Source organism: Aquila chrysaetos, chromosome 15 (assembly GCF_900496995.4).
Source record: "Aquila chrysaetos chrysaetos chromosome 15, bAquChr1.4, whole genome shotgun sequence".
Lineage (NCBI taxonomy): Eukaryota > Metazoa > Chordata > Aves > Accipitriformes > Accipitridae > Aquila > Aquila chrysaetos.
This window is the reverse complement of record NC_044018.1, coordinates 28471841-28489802: the sequence shown is the minus strand read 5'-3', so window position 1 is coordinate 28489802 and position 17962 is coordinate 28471841. Positions and strand designations below refer to the sequence as shown.

At 59.3% G+C, this 17962-nt stretch overlaps 4 protein-coding genes across 12 annotated transcripts; 1 reads left to right on the top strand and 3 right to left on the bottom strand.

The window, feature by feature from the left end:
• Positions 1 to 131: 131 nt before the first annotated feature.
• Positions 132 to 4873, top strand: DAZAP2 (DAZ associated protein 2). The gene is made up of 4 exons (XM_030037064.1): positions 132 to 252; positions 1899 to 2020; positions 2522 to 2764; positions 3481 to 4873. Exons 1-4 carry the CDS (start codon positions 240 to 242, stop codon positions 3607 to 3609), a joined length of 507 nt encoding a protein of 168 aa, XP_029892924.1. The 5' UTR covers positions 132 to 239; the 3' UTR covers positions 3610 to 4873.
• Positions 4874 to 5008: 135 nt separating this feature from the next.
• Positions 5009 to 9071, bottom strand: LOC115350934 (small cell adhesion glycoprotein). 9 transcript variants are annotated; one of them, XM_030037068.2, is made up of 4 exons: positions 6556 to 9071; positions 6276 to 6348; positions 6032 to 6109; positions 5009 to 5928 (listed from the first exon to the last, which is right to left on the bottom strand). In XM_030037068.2, the coding sequence occupies exons 2-4, from the start codon at positions 6304 to 6306 to the stop codon at positions 5756 to 5758; spliced, it is 282 nt and encodes a 93-aa protein (XP_029892928.1). In that variant the 5' UTR covers positions 6307 to 6348; positions 6556 to 9071; the 3' UTR covers positions 5009 to 5755. The 9 variants fall into 9 exon arrangements, with proteins under 9 accessions (XP_029892928.1, XP_029892933.1, XP_029892926.1 ...); XM_030037073.2 differs by having other exon boundaries at positions 6032 to 6106; XM_030037066.2 differs by having other exon boundaries at positions 8081 to 9071.
• Positions 9072 to 9400: 329 nt separating this feature from the next.
• Positions 9401 to 15029, bottom strand: BIN2 (bridging integrator 2). The gene is made up of 11 exons (XM_030037052.2): positions 14847 to 15029; positions 13648 to 13728; positions 13433 to 13487; positions 13090 to 13184; positions 12814 to 12909; positions 12631 to 12738; positions 12455 to 12540; positions 11407 to 11482; positions 11079 to 11161; positions 10019 to 10763; positions 9401 to 9638 (listed from the first exon to the last, which is right to left on the bottom strand). Exons 1-11 carry the CDS (start codon positions 15009 to 15011, stop codon positions 9525 to 9527), a joined length of 1704 nt encoding a protein of 567 aa, XP_029892912.2. The 5' UTR covers positions 15012 to 15029; the 3' UTR covers positions 9401 to 9524.
• Positions 15030 to 15616: 587 nt separating this feature from the next.
• Positions 15617 to 17754, bottom strand: CELA1 (chymotrypsin like elastase 1). The gene is made up of 8 exons (XM_030037063.2): positions 17525 to 17754; positions 17345 to 17427; positions 17135 to 17235; positions 16753 to 16878; positions 16527 to 16663; positions 16086 to 16231; positions 15846 to 15995; positions 15617 to 15730 (listed from the first exon to the last, which is right to left on the bottom strand). The coding sequence occupies exons 1-8, from the start codon at positions 17565 to 17567 to the stop codon at positions 15713 to 15715; spliced, it is 804 nt and encodes a 267-aa protein (XP_029892923.1). The 5' UTR covers positions 17568 to 17754; the 3' UTR covers positions 15617 to 15712.
• Positions 17755 to 17962: the final 208 nt, after the last annotated feature.

The window sequence follows — 17962 nt, the reverse complement described above, 5'->3', positions numbered from 1 at the left end:
CGGCCCCCCCCCCCCCCTCCCTCCACGGCCCCTTTAAGATCGCGGGACCCCGCCCCCTCCGCGCGCGATGACGCCGCGGGCGCGCGCATGCGCGCCGCGCCCGCTTCCTGCTTTCCCTCCCCCCCCCCCTCCGGGCCCCGCCCCCCGCGGCCCTCCCCCTCCCGCAGCGCCGCAGTGACACCGAGGAGGAAGCGCGCGGCGCGGGCAGAGCGGGAGCCGCCGCCGGAGCCAGCGCCGCCATGAACGGCAAAGGCAAGGACGGCGGGGGGGGGCCGCGCCCCCCACCCTCCCCTCTTTCACCGGCAGCTCCCCCCCACCCCCCCCGCCCCAAACACCGGGGAGCGCCGTCCCGGGACGCGGCGCCTTTAAGGGCGGCGCCGCAGCGCGTGACCGCGCGAGCGGGCCGGGGCCGCGCGGGCGCCGGGCGGCCAATGGGAGAGGGGCGGGGGGGCGGGCGCGCGGGTCGCCATGGCGCCGCCGGCCTCGGCCCGGCCTTTAACCCTGTGAGTGCCGGGAGCCCCATTGGGGCGGGGGGGGGGGGGGGGGGGGGGGAAACAGCCACCCCCGCCGTGACGTAAGGCGTCCACCGTTCCGTACGGGGAGGGCGAGCTGAGGTGGGGGAGACATTCCTCCCCCCCCCCCCCGCTGACGTAGGGGATCCCCCGGGTGACGTAAGAGGGACCCCAGTAGGTGTCGGGGGGGGGGCTGGAGCGAGAGGGCCCCCCTCACGCGTGAGGCGAGGGGTACCCCATTACATGGAGGGGGGGGCGCTGAGGTAGGGGAGACCCCCCCCCCCCCCCGCTGACGTAGGGGATCCCTCGGGTGACGTGAGAAGGGACCCCATTTTATGGCAGGCTGTGGGAGACCCCTTGGGTGATGTAATAGTGTGGAGAACCCCCCCGCGCGGGTGACGTAATGGGGGGGCCCGTGGGGGGGTGGGGGAGAGCCCCTGCATCACGGGGGGGGGGCCCTTGTGTGGTGTAAAGGGGGGGACCCCGTGGGTGACACCGGGGACCCACGGCGGGGGGGGTTTGGACCCCCTTGCATGCAGGGGGAGCTGGATCAGGGGGACCCCCCCGGGGGACAACATCGGGGGCAGCTGAAGGGGTTGAGACCCCCCCGACAGGCCCAGGCTGGGGGGGAGCCGGGGAGGGGGCACCCACGGGGGGCTGCCCCCCCCCCCCGCGGCCTAACGGGCTCCCTCCCAGCAGTGGGTTGGGGGGGGGTCAGGCCGGGGTCAGAGGGTGCTGGGGGGACCCCAGGAGCCCCTCCGGATCCCAGCAGAAGGGGCCGAATTCGGAGCTCGTTAAAACCCTTCAGCGTCGTCAGAGCAAAGGTGATTTTCCACCCAGCACGACCAGGAGATCGGCCCCCTCCTGCCGCCACGTCGGGGGGGGGACACACGTGGGAAAACACTCGCCCCAACGCTGCCTCGTCTTTGCCCCCCAAAACTGCGATCGGGTCTGGTTTGTTTTGGTTTCGGTTTAAGAATTTGCAAGTCCGAGCGCTGGCGCGGTGACCCAGAATAATTTGACGTATTATTATTTATTTTTCTTCCTTTGTCGGGCTTCTTGCCTTCTCATCGCTCCCAGTTCCGGCAAAAGGGTATTTTAACTCTCGGTTTTGTTTTGGCCCTGGACTGGACTGCCGAAGTCCGGCCGAGGACAGCCGAGTGTCTGTGGTTTCAGGGGGGAAAGGGGGGGTCGATCGCCCAGGCAATACTGCGAGTTAGTTGTGCCCGGACGCTCCTAGAGCTGATACTCCCTTCTGCTCACGTGATAATTAAGAAACGGGGCTTTCTGAAAAAAAAAAAAACACAACCCAACCAACCAAACAACTCGTCAGTGTCCTGTCTGGCTTTGTTTCTGCCTCGGGTTGAATTCTCCTCTTTCTTGCAGGACAATATCCCACCCAGCCGTCCTACCCCGTCCAGTCCCCCGCCAACCCCGCCGTGTACCCACAGACTATGCCCCTTCCACAGCCACCGCCCTACACAGACGCACCTCCTGCTTATTCCGAGGTAGGCGGGACGCTTTTCCAAAAGCTTTATTTTCTTCTGGGGCCCCTCCCCGTGAAAAAAAAACTTTGAATAAGTTTAGAGCTGCAATTTTTTTTTTTTTTTTTTGCCTGGAGGACTTGTTTGCTGCTTATGTCACTGGGCAGTGGTCTGTCCCTGGATTCTCTTACGAGATCTGAATCACCCACTCAAAGTGACAAACGTTCAAAGCTTCCCCTTAAGTTAAGATGACAAACTTAGCTCACCTGTAGCTGTAAAACACACCTACAATAACCTCTCTTAGTTGAATTCTTGCAGGCAGTGGGGGAAAACTGTCTCCAACAGTGGGGAAAAATGTCCTTTTACGATACCCCAAAGTAAACGCTCAGGGACAGGGACTCCCTTGTGCAAGGAGGAGGGTGAAAGTCTGCTTTGGAGCTAGTGCTTTGACAGCAAGGCTGAGTAAACGACTGGGTGTGGAGAATAACAAGTCTCTAAACTTGCTTGCACGGCTTTTTTTCCCAGCTTTACCGTCCCAGCTTCGTGCCTCTGGGGGCTGCCACCGTACCGACGATGTCTGCGGCATATCCGGGCACTTCTGTCTTCCTGCCCATGGCCCAGTCTGTGGCCGTGGGTCCGATCGGCTCATCGGTCCCGATGGCGTATTACCCCGTGGGACCGGTTTATCCTCCGGGATCGACAGTCCTTGTTGAAGGTGGCTTTGATGCTGGAGCAAGGTTTGGGGCTGGTGGAACAGCCAGCATCCCTGTAAGTATTAATGCATCCTCAAAACCCTGCGTGCTTCAGCGTTAGGGGTTCGCGGGCAGTATAGCGGGGGAGATGATGTCCTTTTTTTTTCTGAGAAAAACATATTTCTTACCCAATTCATCATTTGAGAGAAGAGTAGGCTCGTACTTTCATGCTAAGGGTTTGCTGTCTCTGGCCAGCCTATGGCTCTGGAGCTGCCTAGGCTCGCAGGTGGTTATGGCTCAGCAAAACCATTGCGTGGCCAGTGCTAGCCCTGATTTGGCCTGGGGGCCATGGCATAATGCGCCTCAGGGGAAGGCAAGCCAGTAGGGCTGCTTAGCGACCTGACTTTCCCTGGCCCCAAACGCAGACTTGGCCTCTTTCTGTGCTATGGGGGAGCTGTGGGAAGTTCCTGCTCCCCTGGACTTTCCACCCAGCGCTCATGGCCACGTGAAGATCTTGTTCCACAGCTCACAGGCTCCTCTGCGTGGGCAAAAAGCCAGGGCCAGCCATATGGGCTGCGGGCTCCAAAAAGAGAGGGCAGGGCACGGACGAGGAGCCGAGCGTTTCCCATCAACTCCGGGACTCTGTTGCTCAATCTTTGCTCGGTAGCAAGTGACGGGGACATCGACTGGGAGGTTTCTGGGTCCCTGCGGCCCGCGGTGGCTTTGTGCCAGCTCCTGTCGTGGCACCGACCTCAACTATCCTCTCCCCCTCTCCTTTTTCTGTCTTCCAGCCCCCCCCCTCCTGGCTGTCCCCCCAATGCCGCCCAGCTGGCCGTAATGCAGGGAGCCAACGTCTTGGTGACGCAACGGAAGGGAAACTTCTTCCTGGGAGGCTCAGACGGTGGCTACACTATCTGGTGAAGAAGGAAGGGGAACGGGGGGAGAGGGGGGGGGCTACATTTGTGTAAGGAAAGACATCACATACTGTCAGCACTTCTCACGATGTAACTGCTTTAGTCCATATTAACCTGAAGTTGCAGATCAGACACACAGCGGTGAGGTGTCTTCCTGGTTCGGTGCCCAGCCCTGCAGGCACTTCCAAGCGAAACAAGAAACCCTGTTAACGATAGCAGTGCCTCTGTTCAAACGGGGAGGGGGGGGGGATTAATTCACGAAATGAATGTGAGCTCAGCAGCCCTGCCTCTTCCTTTCCTTTCACTGGAGTAATACCGCAGCGCTGAGCTTTTATTAATCGGCTACCTATACACTGGCTTTGGGGAGGGCGAGGGAGCGGATCCGGTTTCGCCTTCCCTTCATGCTCGTACCGGTCCGCTGGACCCAGAGCCACAACCACCCGGGTTTCCCTTCCATCGAAGCAAAGGTGCTGGATAGAAAAGCGAGGCAAACTTCACTTCCCAGTAGCGGGGAGGGCACCTTGGCGCTTCTTTCTTCCTGACCTCACTCTAGAACGGATCCCTCGAAGCACTCCGTGGTCACATTCGCCCATCGTTTTCCTCCAGGAAGGTATGCAGCTGGCGTGTATCATGGGATTTTTTTTATACACTCCAAGTAATCTTGGATTTCTTTGCACATTAGATCTAATCAAAGCCATGCTTTGGTGCCAGAAACACAATGCAACTCATGTTTGAACATTTCATTCAATGCTAACTAGGCTTTTAGAGCGATGCTTAATAAACAAACTTTTTTTTTTTTTTTTTTTTTAAACTCAACCTGGTGTCTTGACACCAAAACTCCTTAAGGCTGTTGTTCAGACAGAGAGGCTGGTTACCATCTGTCCAAGGGTGTGTAGCAACTGTCAATCAACACACAAATTAGCTTGGTTAATGGGTTGTTTTATGAATGCATACTTTAAAAATGACTTGGGTATAATGAAGTCTTATTAGGGTTAAGAAGAATATTTCAGGGATCCTCAATGTTTTGGTTTTTTTTTTTTTTTTGGTTTTGTTTTGTTTTATGAAGAAAAATACCAGATTCAAATATATTTTATCTTGAGGTTTCAGTTTAATCTAAATCTGTGTCCTGTATATGTTGTGTTTAACCATACAACTGACTGTTATGAAAGTTCAGCATTACGTCTCTCTCTGTATACACTGTGGTGCACTTAACTTGTGGATTTTTTTATACTAAAAAAAAAGTAGAATAAAGACTATTTTGAAAATTTGAATAAAGTAGCAAATTTGCATTAGACCTCAAATAAAACCCCTTGGTTCCTGCCCATTGCAAGCCTTAGGGTTTCTTCACTTATTTCCTCTTTGCTGCTATTTTGTGAACTTCCTCCTTTGGGTTTGTTGGGTTTTTCTGGGGGGTGGTGGTGTTGATTTAAAGGAGGAACTGCCCTTGAGAAGGGAGCAGGGGAGGGACGTCTGGAGCTGCTCCTCACCCCATCTTTGTGCGTAGCAAAAGCAGAGGAAAACTAGTGTCACTACCTGCCTGCACCTATGTGTCGGTGCTAAAGCCGACTCTGTGGACGAAGCAAACCTGCTCCGCTTCTGATTTCCCCGAGCCCGCCGAGGTCAGGCGCCTCTCGGGGCAGGGACGAGCTTCCCCGGGTTTGTAGTTACAATGGGGCTTTCTGTAACTTGCACGATCCATCAGCCTATTTTACATGCACGCTTAACCTTAGCCTCCAAATTAGCCATGCTAATTAACCCACCCCTAAATCATCAGCAGAATAACTTAATTGTTTTGTGAGATAAGGAAAAAGAAAACAACAGCGACTCTTCAAGCCTTTGTCACTGGGCTGTATTGGAAAGCACCAAAGGGAGGAGATGGGGTGGGTGCGAGCAGCCGGAGCGTGGCCGTGCCTGCTCTCCTCCGCTGAGCTGAAGTGCTCCCTGCCCTGGGTCTGCTCCGGGCAGCAATGGGCAAAGCTCTGACACACACCTATTTATTTTTCCTTCCATGTCTGGCTTAATAAATTAAGGAAAAAAAAACCCAAGCCCAAAACAAAACCAGCTTGTAGAACTCCAACTCCAGGAACTTTAGGCACCTTGGACCTGAGCGCATCAGAGACGTGTGTGCCGGGCCTGGTGGCTTGGATAAAACCTTAGATAAAATATTCTTCTTTCTCTTTGGATGGAGCATCCTCCATCTGCACCGACACGTTGGTCTCTGCCACCGGCTGCTCGTAGGTGAGGTAGCTGCCTTTGTTTCTGTACAGGTAGATGATGATCACCACCAGGACCGTCAGCAGGGTGAGGAACACCAGGGTGATGACAACTACCAGGGAGAAGGCAGAGAGAGGAGCAGGGTTTAGCCCCAAGTGGTCGGTACCGAGCTGCTCCTCGGTAAACGGGGTGGATCCGGCAAGGAGAGCCCCTACCTGCGATGACCACGGTGTTGGCGTCCTCGTGGAGAGGTGGGGTGTGAGCCTTCTTCAGGAAGGGGGTTGTCAGCTCTTCTTCATCAAGCCAGGAGAGAGGGAGAGAGGAGAAGGTGAACAAGGCTGGTCCCGACCCGGCTCTGAGCCAGGCTTAGCTGGACGGGGCACACGCTGGCCCCGTGCAAGGTCTTGCCGAGGATTATACGGCACGAACAGCCCGGCAAAGCTGTCCCGGGGTGCTCACCTGCAGTCAGAGGGGGCTGGTCTCCTTCCATCGCATCAGCTCCTTCCAGACGAAGGTCTGGGGTCCCTCAGAACTACCAAAAAAAAAGGAATAAAAGTGATAAATTCACACGCAACACCCTGAAGGGCAGAGCCGCGAGGGGGGATGCTGGCGGTCATGCAGCACTAATCAAAGCAAAGGTTTTTATTCGGGCTGATGGAGAGGAGCGGGCTGGGGCATGCCGGGCTTGCGGGGAGGCAGCAAAGCTAGCAAAGGCAGGAGAAAAAAACCAGCCACCGACTCTGCAATTCGCTCTCAAACTTTGAGAGCTTCAAATTGCCCGTAAATCCTTGCAAATCCTCCGATCAGGGTCCCGAGGTTGATGCCGCAGCCGTAACGTTTCGCCTGCAAAAAGCAGCCGGACCAGCAGCTGCTAAATCGACCTTGGTGGCTCTGCCCAAGGTGGATGGACAACCTTTGTAACCCCCCCCAGAAAATGTGTTCTGCAATGGCTCCGGTGCTCGGACACAAGTGACTCAGCGGCTCTGCGGCGACGTGCCGCTAGATGTCAGGAGGAAATAAAATTTAATTTTTTATTTTTTTTTTAAAAAGAGGAAATTTAACCGCGGGAGCATGGACGCGGGCCAGGAGTAGGGAGCTGGGAGTGCGGCCGTGCCGTGCTGTCAGGATGCATCTCACGAGGACAGGGCGACGCAAACCCTGCCAGCGACCGCCTGGATTTTGGAAAGCGGGATGAATTTCTCAGGATCCGGCCCTGCCCTGGTTGTCCCACCATGCCCTTGTGACTCACAGCACTGCCGGGTGTTTGCAAAACATCTCTTTACAACAGCAGGTTTTGCTTTCGAGTGCTACCAGAGTGCAAACATTTGGGCTTACAGAGTCACAGGAATTTGGGAAAACAATTTTCCCCTTTCCCAGCAGTGTGCACGGACTGTCGCGGGACCCCTGTCCCACCGGCTGGGGACCGGGACCCCAAGTCTCTCGCAGCTCCCCCTGAGAACGACAACTTCCTCCCAGACTCAAGCTCAGGCTGGCACGAGCCACCAACTCATTAAACCCAGCTTTGTTTTAAACCCAGCTTTGCATTAAACAGTTTTGCTTTAAACCCAGCTTTGCATTAAACTTGGCTTTGCATTAAACCCAGCTTTGCATTAAATCCAGCTTTGCTTTAAACTCAGCTTTGCTTTAAACTCAGCTTTGCTTTAATCCCAGCTTTGCTTTAATCCCAGCTTTGCGTTAAACCCAGCTTTGCATTAAACACAGCTTTGCTTTAAAGCTCACTGGGCTCCTCCGCCGGCGATGTCCGGGCGTCAGGGAGCTACATGCGCTTTCCAAAGCCAACCGCCACCTTCCCACGGAGCAGCAGCCGCTGCTTGGGTGGCTTTGGAGCAAAAAATGGGTAAAATTTCCCCCCAAACTAAGATTGGGATTTAAGGGAAAAGAGGAAAAGGTGCTGCTTGATGGAAAGGGAGCTGGGTGCAATCCGGGTGCCTCGGGAAGAGGGCTCCTTGGGAACCGTTCGGCATTGCCAGTGGGGGACACAAACCCGCAGCACCTGTAATATGGAGTCCTGGGACCCACTAAAGTTTAAACCAAATTTTAGCTGGGAGAAAGACTTGCTTCAGCATCAAAATGTCAGTGCTCACGAAAGCGAAGCTCCCCAGGGGAGGGATGCTCCTCCCCGACACCCCCTCGTCGCTCCTGCCTTGGCATCACGGGAAGGAGCTCCCCCAAAACCAACCGGGAAGGAGCCCCGTGCTCCACGGCACGGAAAACCGCGGGGTATTTTGCAGCGCCAGAGTTACCTTGCCAGGGCCGGGATCCAGCCGCCGCACGGTCGGAGCCTCCGGGCGTCCGCCGTGGCCGTGCCGGGGGGCTGACGGAGGGGGGGTGACTCACTTCCCCAGCACGCTGGATCCGTACGGATCTCCATGGGGTTTTTTTTTAAAGCAACGCAGGGGTTGTAAAAAAAAAAACCAACCATAATCTTCCTCATTCTTGCTCTCGGGCCAAGTTACTTAAGAGCCGTTCCCACAGCGAAACCCTCCCCGCCCTGCAGCTTTGCTCCCAAAAAGCTTCGCTGAGTGCCGTCGGGGATGCTCAGCGGCGCCTCGCAGCCCCTCATTCCCATTCCCGTTCCCATTCCCATTCCCGGCGGATGGAAGATGGGATGAGCCACCCATCCCCGCAGCCTGCTCACCCCCGTTTCTCCTGCGTCACCCCGGGACGGGTCCCCCGGGAGCAGTTTTGCTCTCCCCTGCGCCCCGCTCGGCTTTCCCACTGGGTTTTCTGCTTTCTGCCTCTTGCTGTAGCGGGATCAGGCCCTTTCCCTTCCCGCCCGCCTGAAATCCAGCTGGAAAACACCCGGCCGAGAGCCGACATTTCAGCTTCTCCCCAAAAAACCAGCCACGCTTCGGCGTCCCTGGTGGCACGACTCCCGTTGCCTCCCGGTGCAAGTCCACGTGCCCGATGCAGCCAAACCCCTCCAAACCTCCCGGGAAAGGGTGAATTTTTTTGGGGAGGTCACCCCAGGAGCCACGTCACCCCCCACCCCAGCTCTTACCTGCGCCCGCTGTGCCGGGGCGAGCGGCTGCCGGCACCATGTGCGGCTCCGAGTCTCGCCCAGGCGAAGGCGTTGCCCTTTTCCTGCCTCACCTTTCCAGTCTGGCTGCAATGATGATAAAATCCCAGAAATACCTCCTCCGTTAACCCCTCGCTCGCTGGCAAACCAGCCCATCACCAGGCATCGGGGCGGCGACGCAAGCTCTTGCACCGGGGCGGCAATTGGCAATGGGGTTTTGCTTCAATATGGGGGAATTTGGCGGCACGGGGGAGGTAAAATCAGGGGCGGGTTTTTTTTGTTTTTTTTTTTTTTTTTTTGCATGGCAGCACATTTTCTGGGAGCCGGCGAAACCAGCTTGACGCCTTTTTCCTGAGTCACAGCGGCATTGGGTGCCAGGGGAGAACGGGGCGACAGATCCCTCCTGCACCCAGCTTCGGCCGCCGTAAACCCGCAGGTGGGGACCCCCCGGCACTCCCCGTGGCCCCCCCAGCCCAGCCGGCGCTGGGCTTTTGCAGGATGGAGATTTGGCCCTCGCCGGCATCTTCGCCCTCCTCTCATCACCTTTTCTGCCCTCTGCCTTTATTTCACACGGGATGGGGGGTGGGAAGCGCGTTACAGTTTCGGTGAAACAAAGCGATCTGCCGGTGGCACCGTAAGATGCCCGTTTCCCATGCCGGGTGCTGGGCTTACAGGGAGGTGAGGGTCTCGGTGGGGTCCTGGGGGGGATTTGCTGCTGGTGGGGGGTCCTGGCTTGCATCCTGGCTCGTCTCCTGCTCCAGCATCCCAGGACAGGCTTGCTCCTGGGAGAGACACGGAGGTGACGCTGAGCCGGGTGGGATGGAGACCTCGTGCTTCGATTAAACTGGACCCAAGAAGGACCGAGTCCGGCCGGGGAGGTCGGGTCGGTGTCTGCCCCATGGTGCTGCTGCACCCACCTCAGCTGGGGCCGCTTGACGCCGTGTCGAGGGCCAGATCCAGCCCCATCTGCCAGCGGAGGAGCATCGCACCCGACTGGATTTGTCCCATGGACCCCCTCCGGCCCCATGTCCCCGCAAGCCCACTGGATGCCCCCCCAGCACAGGTCGGGTCTCCGAACAAGCCGGGTATCCCCTTGCCATCGCAGGGCACGGATGTGGCCCCCACCACAGCATCTCCCCTCCCGGCACCAGAACTTTCTCACCTGAGTTTCGGCCACCTTTGGCTCGACGTCCATCGCCTCCACGCTGTCCTTGGAGTCGCCGGGCTCGCCCGTGGCGCTGCCCGGGGACGGACACGCCGGTGCCTCCGCCGCGGGACCGGGGACGTTGCAGGGGACGGCTGGGGCTGGGGACGGCGGCTCCCCGGGATGTGCCCGACCCTCACCGTTGGTGGCCGCGCCATCCGGCTGACGAGGGTCCCCTGCGGTGGCCGGGGCTTTGCTCACCTCCAGCCCGGCCACGGCTTTTTCCGACTCCGGCGGCGCGGTGCTGGCGGCCTGGGCAATCGCCTCCGATAAAATCAGCGACGCCAGGGAGGCGGCGATGCCCTCGGCCCCCGCCTGCGCCCCGACGGCGGCCCCCGACGGCTCTGGACCCTGGTTTTCGGGGAGCCCGGGCGAGTCGGCACCCGGCTCCATGGCTGCCGCCGATGTCCCTTCCTCGCGGGATGGAGCTTCGGGGCCGGGACCAGGCTCCGGGGCTTCCTCGCTGGAGACCGACGCCGTCTCCGACAGGGACCCACCGCTGGCAGGTGAAGCCGGTGGCGGGCCGGGGATGCCGGCACCCAGCTCCCCGTTGGAGACGGCGTCGGCGGCGCCGCTGCCCACCCCGGGGGACCCCGCCGTCGCCTCCGCTTCCACCATGGGTTGCCAGTCCGGCGCCTTCCCCGGGCAGGGGAACATGGCCGGGGGGCTCACCGGCGAGGAGATGACCAGCGAGCGCCGGTTGCTGCGTGGGGGAAGGACAGAGGGGTGAAGCCCCCCTCCGGCACGTCCCACAAGGATCATCCTTGGGGACACATGGCACCGCGGCATCACCGCCCCGGCTTGCAGGTGATGCTTCCTCATCCGGCGTGATCGGCAAACAACCCAAATTAATTAATCCAGTGCCACCAAAGCGCCCTCAACCCGGGGTCGGGAGATGTTCACCCATCCCAGGACTATAGGACTGGGGGCTGCATCACCCATCTGCTTTTTGGGGTGGGGGGGGATGATTTGGCCACTTGAAGCCCCCCACCCTACCAGAACTCGCCCGCTCGTTTACCTGGGGATGCCTTTAATGATGAAGACTTTGCTGGAGTGCTGCTTGTCCAGTTTGCTCATCACCTCGTAGAGGTCGCGGTTGAGCTGCAAAGGACGGTTTGGGGGGGGGAGAAAAATGCATCAGAGGGGCCCCCACGGTGCCACCCATCCCCTGGCAGCACCATGAACATCCTTGAGCTGCTCTAAATTATTAAATTAAACAAAGAGCAGCGAGGACTCGAGGCGGGTGACTGGCACCGGTGTAGCCGGAGCGCCCAGGGATGGCTACGAGACTGCTGGGCGGGGGGGCGAGGGGAGAGGTGTTTTGGGGTGCTGCCTTGCCCCCCCACCTTGCTCATCTCCTTGTAGAAGACATCGCGGAGGTTGGAGATGTTCTGGAAGATGGTCACGTAGCAGGCGATGCGGCTGCGGGAGGGAAAACACGGCGGGAGGTGGTGGTGGGGGTTCGGGGGTGCCGACCCGTTTCCCGCGGGGGCTCGGGGTGCTGAGCACCCAACCGGTGAGCACCCATCCTCTGGGGTCTCCGTGGAGGTGGGGAATGACAAATTAACCCCCGTGGTGAGGACGAAGTGGCCGTGGACATTTGTCCCCGGGGCCGCCCCGCTGCAGCCATGGTGCTGCCGCCTCCCGGCTGTCGCAGCCACCCGTGGCCTTTGGGGAGAAAACCCCACTTCTTCCCCACCACGGGGGGGGGGACAACGGCACCCACCCACCGGCACCTGCGCCCAGCCCGCGTCCCGGGGCTCAGCGAGTAGTTTTTGGGGACCTCGGGCTCAGAGGATGCTTTTTCGGGGGGAGCCGGGGGGGCGGGAGGGGGCTGCCTTTGCAAATGGGGGGTGCTGCGGATGCCATCGGCTTCTGGGCAGGATCATCCCCCGGGGCCACGTGCCTGCCCCAGCCCTGCGATGTCCCCCAGCCCCAAAACATCCCCCAGCCCCGCGATGTCCCCCAGCCCCAAAACATCCCCCAGCCCTGCGATGTCCCCCAGCCCCAAAACATCCCCCAGCCCCGCGATGTCCCCCAGTACCCGCGATGTCCCCCAGTTCCTGCGATGTCCCCCAGCCCCTGCGATGTCCCCCAGCCCTGCAATGTCCCCCGGCCCCTGCGACATCCCCAGCCCCCGTGATGTCCCCCAGTCCCCACGATGTCCCCCAGCCCTGCAATGTCCCCCAGCCCCTGTGATGTCCCCCAGCCCTGTGACATCCCCAGCCCCCACGATGTCCCCCAGCCCCACAATGTCGCTCAGCCCCACGATGTTCCTGAGCTCCATGACGTCCCCCAGCCCCTGCAATGACCCCCAGCCCCATGATGTCCCCCAGTCCTCGCGATGTCCCCCAGTCCTGCAATGTCCCCCAGCCCCTGCGGCACCCCCGGTACCTGCCGTACAGAACCGGCAGCTCCTCCCGAAGGTCCCTGTTCAGGTCTTCAAACACCGTTTGGGCTTTATTAAACTCCTCCTCAGCCTGCGGGGAGGAAAGGGGGGGCCGTGGCTTTGCCGGCACGGCCAGAACATGGGGGGCTGCGCCAGGTGGGGGTCCCATGGGAGGCTCGACCTTGGCGATTTTCGCCTCGTCCTTTTTCTTGGCGCTTTGCAGAGCTTCCAGGTGATGCCGGGCGCTGTCGTAGTCCACCAGCTTACGGCCCCGCTTGGCGATGCGCTCCTGCGCGGGGGGGCAAGGTGAGCCAGGATACAGCCCTTTGCCCCCCCCCGCCCCGACACCGCGCACGAGGGGTACCTTAAAGTCCCCAAATTGAGCCAGGTAGTTCTCCATCAGCCGCAGGGCTTGGTCGGCCAGCTTCGCCTCATAGTCGTCCCACAGGAGGTCATTGCTCTGTGGGGTGGAAGAAGCGGGGACGGGGCTATAACGCCCGGAATCCCCCCCCCCAAACCCTCCCTCGGTCGGTACGTGCTGGGCTGCATCCCCCGGGAACCCCCCCCAGCTCAGTTCGCCGCCCCCCCTGATGCTCAAAGGGGACCCTTGGGGACAGCGGGGGCATGTCAAGGGGCTCACAGCTGCGATGGATTTCAGCTCCTCGTGACCGTCCCAGTCGGTGCTGTAAATCTCCTGCAGCGTTTCAGCCACTTTCCGGGAGCTCTCGTGCATCACTGCCGCCCGGCCAGGGGATGCAAATATGTTATTTATTATTTTTTTATTTAATAATTTTTTATTATTTAGTATTACTTATTATAGTTCATATGTATTATTATGTATTACTAATTATTATTATTGTTATTGTTGTTATTATTATTTATTATCCTGGGTAAGAAAATGCAGTGATGCTCAAACCCCTCCCGGCTCCTCTGTAGTGCCCATAGGGTTTTCCCGGCATATTTATGGGGATGGGGTGCCGTACCTTTCACCGCGCCAAGGAAAGCCTTCAGGTCTTTGTAGAGTTTATTGCCTTCGTTCTGCAAAGCAACGCAGCGAAGGGACAGGTCAGGGCTGTCCCTGAGGGCTTGTGGTGATTTCCACAAGCCCAACGGGGACGGAGGGACCCCGGGAGGCAGCGGGACCAAGGGGTGGTGTAAGGGTGTCCCCGTCCCCCCTTTCCCTGCTCCCTGGTGCAACCTGCTGCAGCTGGAAGTTGTACGCGCTTTGCTCGAACTGCTCGTCTTTGGTTTCCACCGTTTTGCCCAATTTCTGCAAAACCTGGGATGGAGAGAGATGGAGATGTGGGAAGAACTGTCAGCTCTGACCTCGGCGCTGCCCACCGGGCTCTAGCTCCTGGCAGGAGTGGGGTCGGCACCGGCGAAAGCCCCTCTCAGGGAATGCTGAGGATCCAGCACAGCTGATGCCGAGCAGGGATTTGGATGGGGAATGCAAAATTTTGGTGCTTTTATTTTTTAGAGGAAAATGGTGACTTTTTGGGTGCTAACCGATCACCCCACCCTGTAAAACCCTGTAGGTGCAGCCCTATGTACCCCAAAACACCCACGCACGTGACTGTGGGTGCAGGTGAAGCCTTGGGTGCTGCCTCGCCGGGCACCGGTGACACCGTACCGAGGATGAGGATGGTCTGTGGCCGAAGGCTGCCTCCGGACCCACCATCGCAGGAGCGTGGTGAGGCCGGGCGGGAGGGAGCTTTGGGGTGTCCAGGAAGAGGTTGACCCCCCCCCCCCGGGAAGCGGCCGGAGCCTGGCCCGCGCTGATACAGTCACGGGGGAGCTGAATTTAGCACCGAGCCCCGGCCAGGAAACCCGGGAGCGGGTGGGTTTGGTGTGGTGGGCGGCTTCGCATCGCCCCCAAAATGGGAGTCGCTGCCTGCTTTTTTTTGGGGAGAGAAAGGGAAAGAGATGACCCCGAACCATCCCAAAACAGCCGAGAATTACCCCATTTCTGCCCACTTCCGGAGCCCTTCCCCCTCGCTTCCTGCGTGGCCAGTGCCAGCTACACCGGCGTTCCTGGGACCATCCCCGTGCCGGGTTCTGCTGGGGACCGTCACCTCCCGCCAGCCCAAGGGACCCCATGCCACAAGCGCACGGTCCCCCCGTAACCTCCGGAAGGAACTTTGGGTGGAAAAATCCCACTTTTAGAGAACCCAAAGCAGCCTGGGGGGCTTTGGGGAGATGCCATCACGCCCAAAGCCTTGGAGCAACGATGACGTTGACCCAGAACCGCCCAAACTAACACCCTATGAGCACCCATGGGTGCCAAGCGGTTGTGCCACCCCCCCCACCTCTCAGTGCCGCAGTGGAAAAAATTTAAAGAGTAAAATCAAATCAAGGGATTTTTGGGGCCGGGCGTCGCGGGCGGGCATCGCGCCGTACCTTCTCCTGCGCCCGGCTGAACCGTTTCTGGACTTGCTTGGCGAAGAGCCCGGCTCCCCCGCTCTTGCCCTCTGCCATGGCTGCAGCTCGGTTCCTGCTCGCAGCCGCGCGCTGCGGTTTGATGTTTGCTATGGAGGAAGTTCGAGGCGAGGCGGCTGCCGGCATCCGCCGAGCACCCGGGCACCCTCTGCCGCGCTACCCCCCCGGAAAGGCTCCCCCGTGCACCCAGGGACGTGGGTGAGCCAAAGGGGTGACGGGGAACCTGTGCCTGCCTCTCAATTCTTCCACGAGACTCCGGTTTGGGGTTTAAATTTGGCTTTTGGTGCAATTTTGGGTGCTGGTATTTTATCCCCGGGCCAGGTGGGGTTGTGGCACAGTTGGCACTCTGGGATGCAGCCGCGGGGCGAGGCGGTAACCGTCACCGAAGCCGACATCTCTCATTGCAAAGGAGGTCGGTTTTGGAAGAGAAATGAAGCTAGTGCCAGAGAAAAATCCCGACTGGATCCCCCTGGATCCCCCCTGTGTCCCCAAGGAGCTGCATTGCTGCCCATGAAGGGGATTTGCAGCATTTTCCCCTTTCCCATTATCCCAGGGACTTTCTGGCTGCCCCGAAAGCACGGAGCCAGTTGTTTTTCCCTGTGGCTCTTTCCTAAGGTGCGAGGAAGAGGAGGGACGCGGCCAAAGGGATGGTCTGGAAGACGGGAGGGGAAAAAGATGCTGAGGGTTGGAGGAGAAAGGATTGTCGGGCTGTGGGGCAAAGCATCCACCAGCACGCCAGAGAGAGGAACAGATTTTATTGATGCCAGCTACAGGTTTTAAACCCCTCTGACCAAAACGTGGGGACCGGGCTCTTCTCCTGCCACCCCTCAGTTCTGGGCCATCACCTGGAAGGAGAAGAAAGGCAACGGTTGAGCCGAGCAGGGATACAGCCGGTGCATCAGTGCAATGATAGTGCCAGGTCTCAGCCCCCCAGCTGCCTGAGCCCTGCCGTCGCCTTACACTCCTCATCCAGGAGATGTAGGCAGAGACGCGGGTGAAGACGGTGGGTTTGTACTTGACGTTGCAGCCCAGACTGGAGACGAAGCTGGTGACGCCGTGGACCTGGTACCGCCCGTTCACCTCGCAGTGGAGGGGACCGCCTGAATCACCCTGCCGGACCGACGAACCCGTGTGAGGTGGTAGGAAACGGGATGCCGGTGGGATGCCGGGAGGGGGAAAAGCGGGATGCCGGGGTCGTACCTGGCAGCCGGAGCGCACACCGTCACCGCCGGCACAGACCATGGTGGTCTTGACGGTGGAGCCCCAGTAGGAAGAGCTGGAGCAGATCTGGTAGTCCACCACGGGCAGGTACGCCTGCAGCAGGACGCTGGAGAGCTGCCCGTTGGCTGCACGCAACCGAGTGCCGGTTAACGCCACGCCGGCAAAGACCTGCGAGACACCGCAAACCCCCCCGCCCCTTGCCAAAGCAGAGCCCGCAGACGCCACCGAGCCCCTTTTCCTGCATAAAATCCCCCCCAAACCTTGGCACGACCCCACCCAACGTTGGGCAACTCCCTGCCCCCAGCAAAGCCCTGCGTGATGCCTCCTGGGACCTCAAAGGGCTTAAAAATATCATTCAGCCCCCCACGTTTCCCATATTTTTTGGGTGATTTAGAGCCGGGGTGACCCATCGGCACTCACTGCGGGTGAGACCCCAGCCAGTGATGTAGCAGGGGTAGTTGTTGGGCAGGACGGATCCCTCCGGGGGCAGGACCGCCAGCTGCACATAGCTGTTCAGGGTGGCATAACTGGACAGGCGGATCAGGGCGATGTCGTAGCTGGCGAGAGGAGGGAGAGGATGTTGCAGGGACCCCCCCCTCGATTCCCAGCGATGCTCCCCCAAAATCCCCCTCCCCACGTGCGTTACCCCCCGGCGACGTTGTTGCTATTCCAGTAGGGATGGATGATGATCTTGCTCACGCTGAAGACCTGCTCGCTGCCGTCACTCCTGTAGAGGTTGTGATCGCCGGCCACGACACGGAAGTTCCGGTTACTGCCGGGAAGGCGAAAAAACACAGGATCAGGCCATAAATTATTATTATTTTAACTGTAAGCTGGTATGGAAAGGATCAGTGCAAGGAGAAGATGCTCCCAGAGATGGTCCATGTAAGCTCTTAAAGGAAGACCAGCAAAGACCTTAAAGGACCGTTGCTCTGCGGGTTGGGGCAGCCAAAATTTCCCCTTGGAAAGGTTTTTGGTGGAAAACAGCTTTTCCATGAGAGAAAGGCGGGCTCCCCGTACCCACTCACCGATCCACGCAATGGGCTGCTGTCATCACCCAGTTTCTCTGGATGAGGGACCCTCCGCAGGTGTGATGCCAGCTGCCGCTGGAGTAGTACTGGAGGGAGATCTGGGGGGGGGGGGGGGGGGGGATGCGAAATATGGGGGGGTCTCACCATATGGTCCCGGTGGGTTGAGACCCCCATGGGATTTACCGGCTGACGCCGGGAAGGACCCACCTGGGAGGGCCAGGCGTGCGTGCGTGCCTCGGTCCCACCGACTACCCGTTGCACCCCATCGAGATCCTGCTCGGAGCAGCGCCCTGTGGGAGAGAGGGTTGGGGTGGAGGGGGAAGTGAATCATAACCAGGGGGGTCGTCATCAGCTAACGAGGCCGACGATTTCCCATGAAAGACACACCGCAGAGGGCGAGGGCGGCGAGGAGGACGAGCTGCAGCATCATCCTGGACCACGGCAGCGCTTCGTCTGTGGTGGGGGCTGCACCGCCGGCGGCTTTAAACGGGATGGAGAAGGAGGGACGGGAAGAAAACCAGGTGACACGGGCCTATCGAGCAGCCTTGGTCCCTCTTCCAAAACACACACGGTCCCGAAGGTCAGGGCCGAAAAACCCTGGGTGCACCCCAAGTCTCCCTCGGCTTTGCACAGGCAGCCCAAATGCCCGAGGAGACGATGACCTGCTTTTGCACCTTCCTCTTCTGCACATCTCAGGCAACGTTGTCACGAGTTTCTCCCGGTCTCAATCCCTGAGGATGCCCCAGCTGTGGTCCTCGTATCACATTTATTCATTCATGGGATGCCTCCAAGAGTTTTATCCAACACATGAACGGCACCCGCATT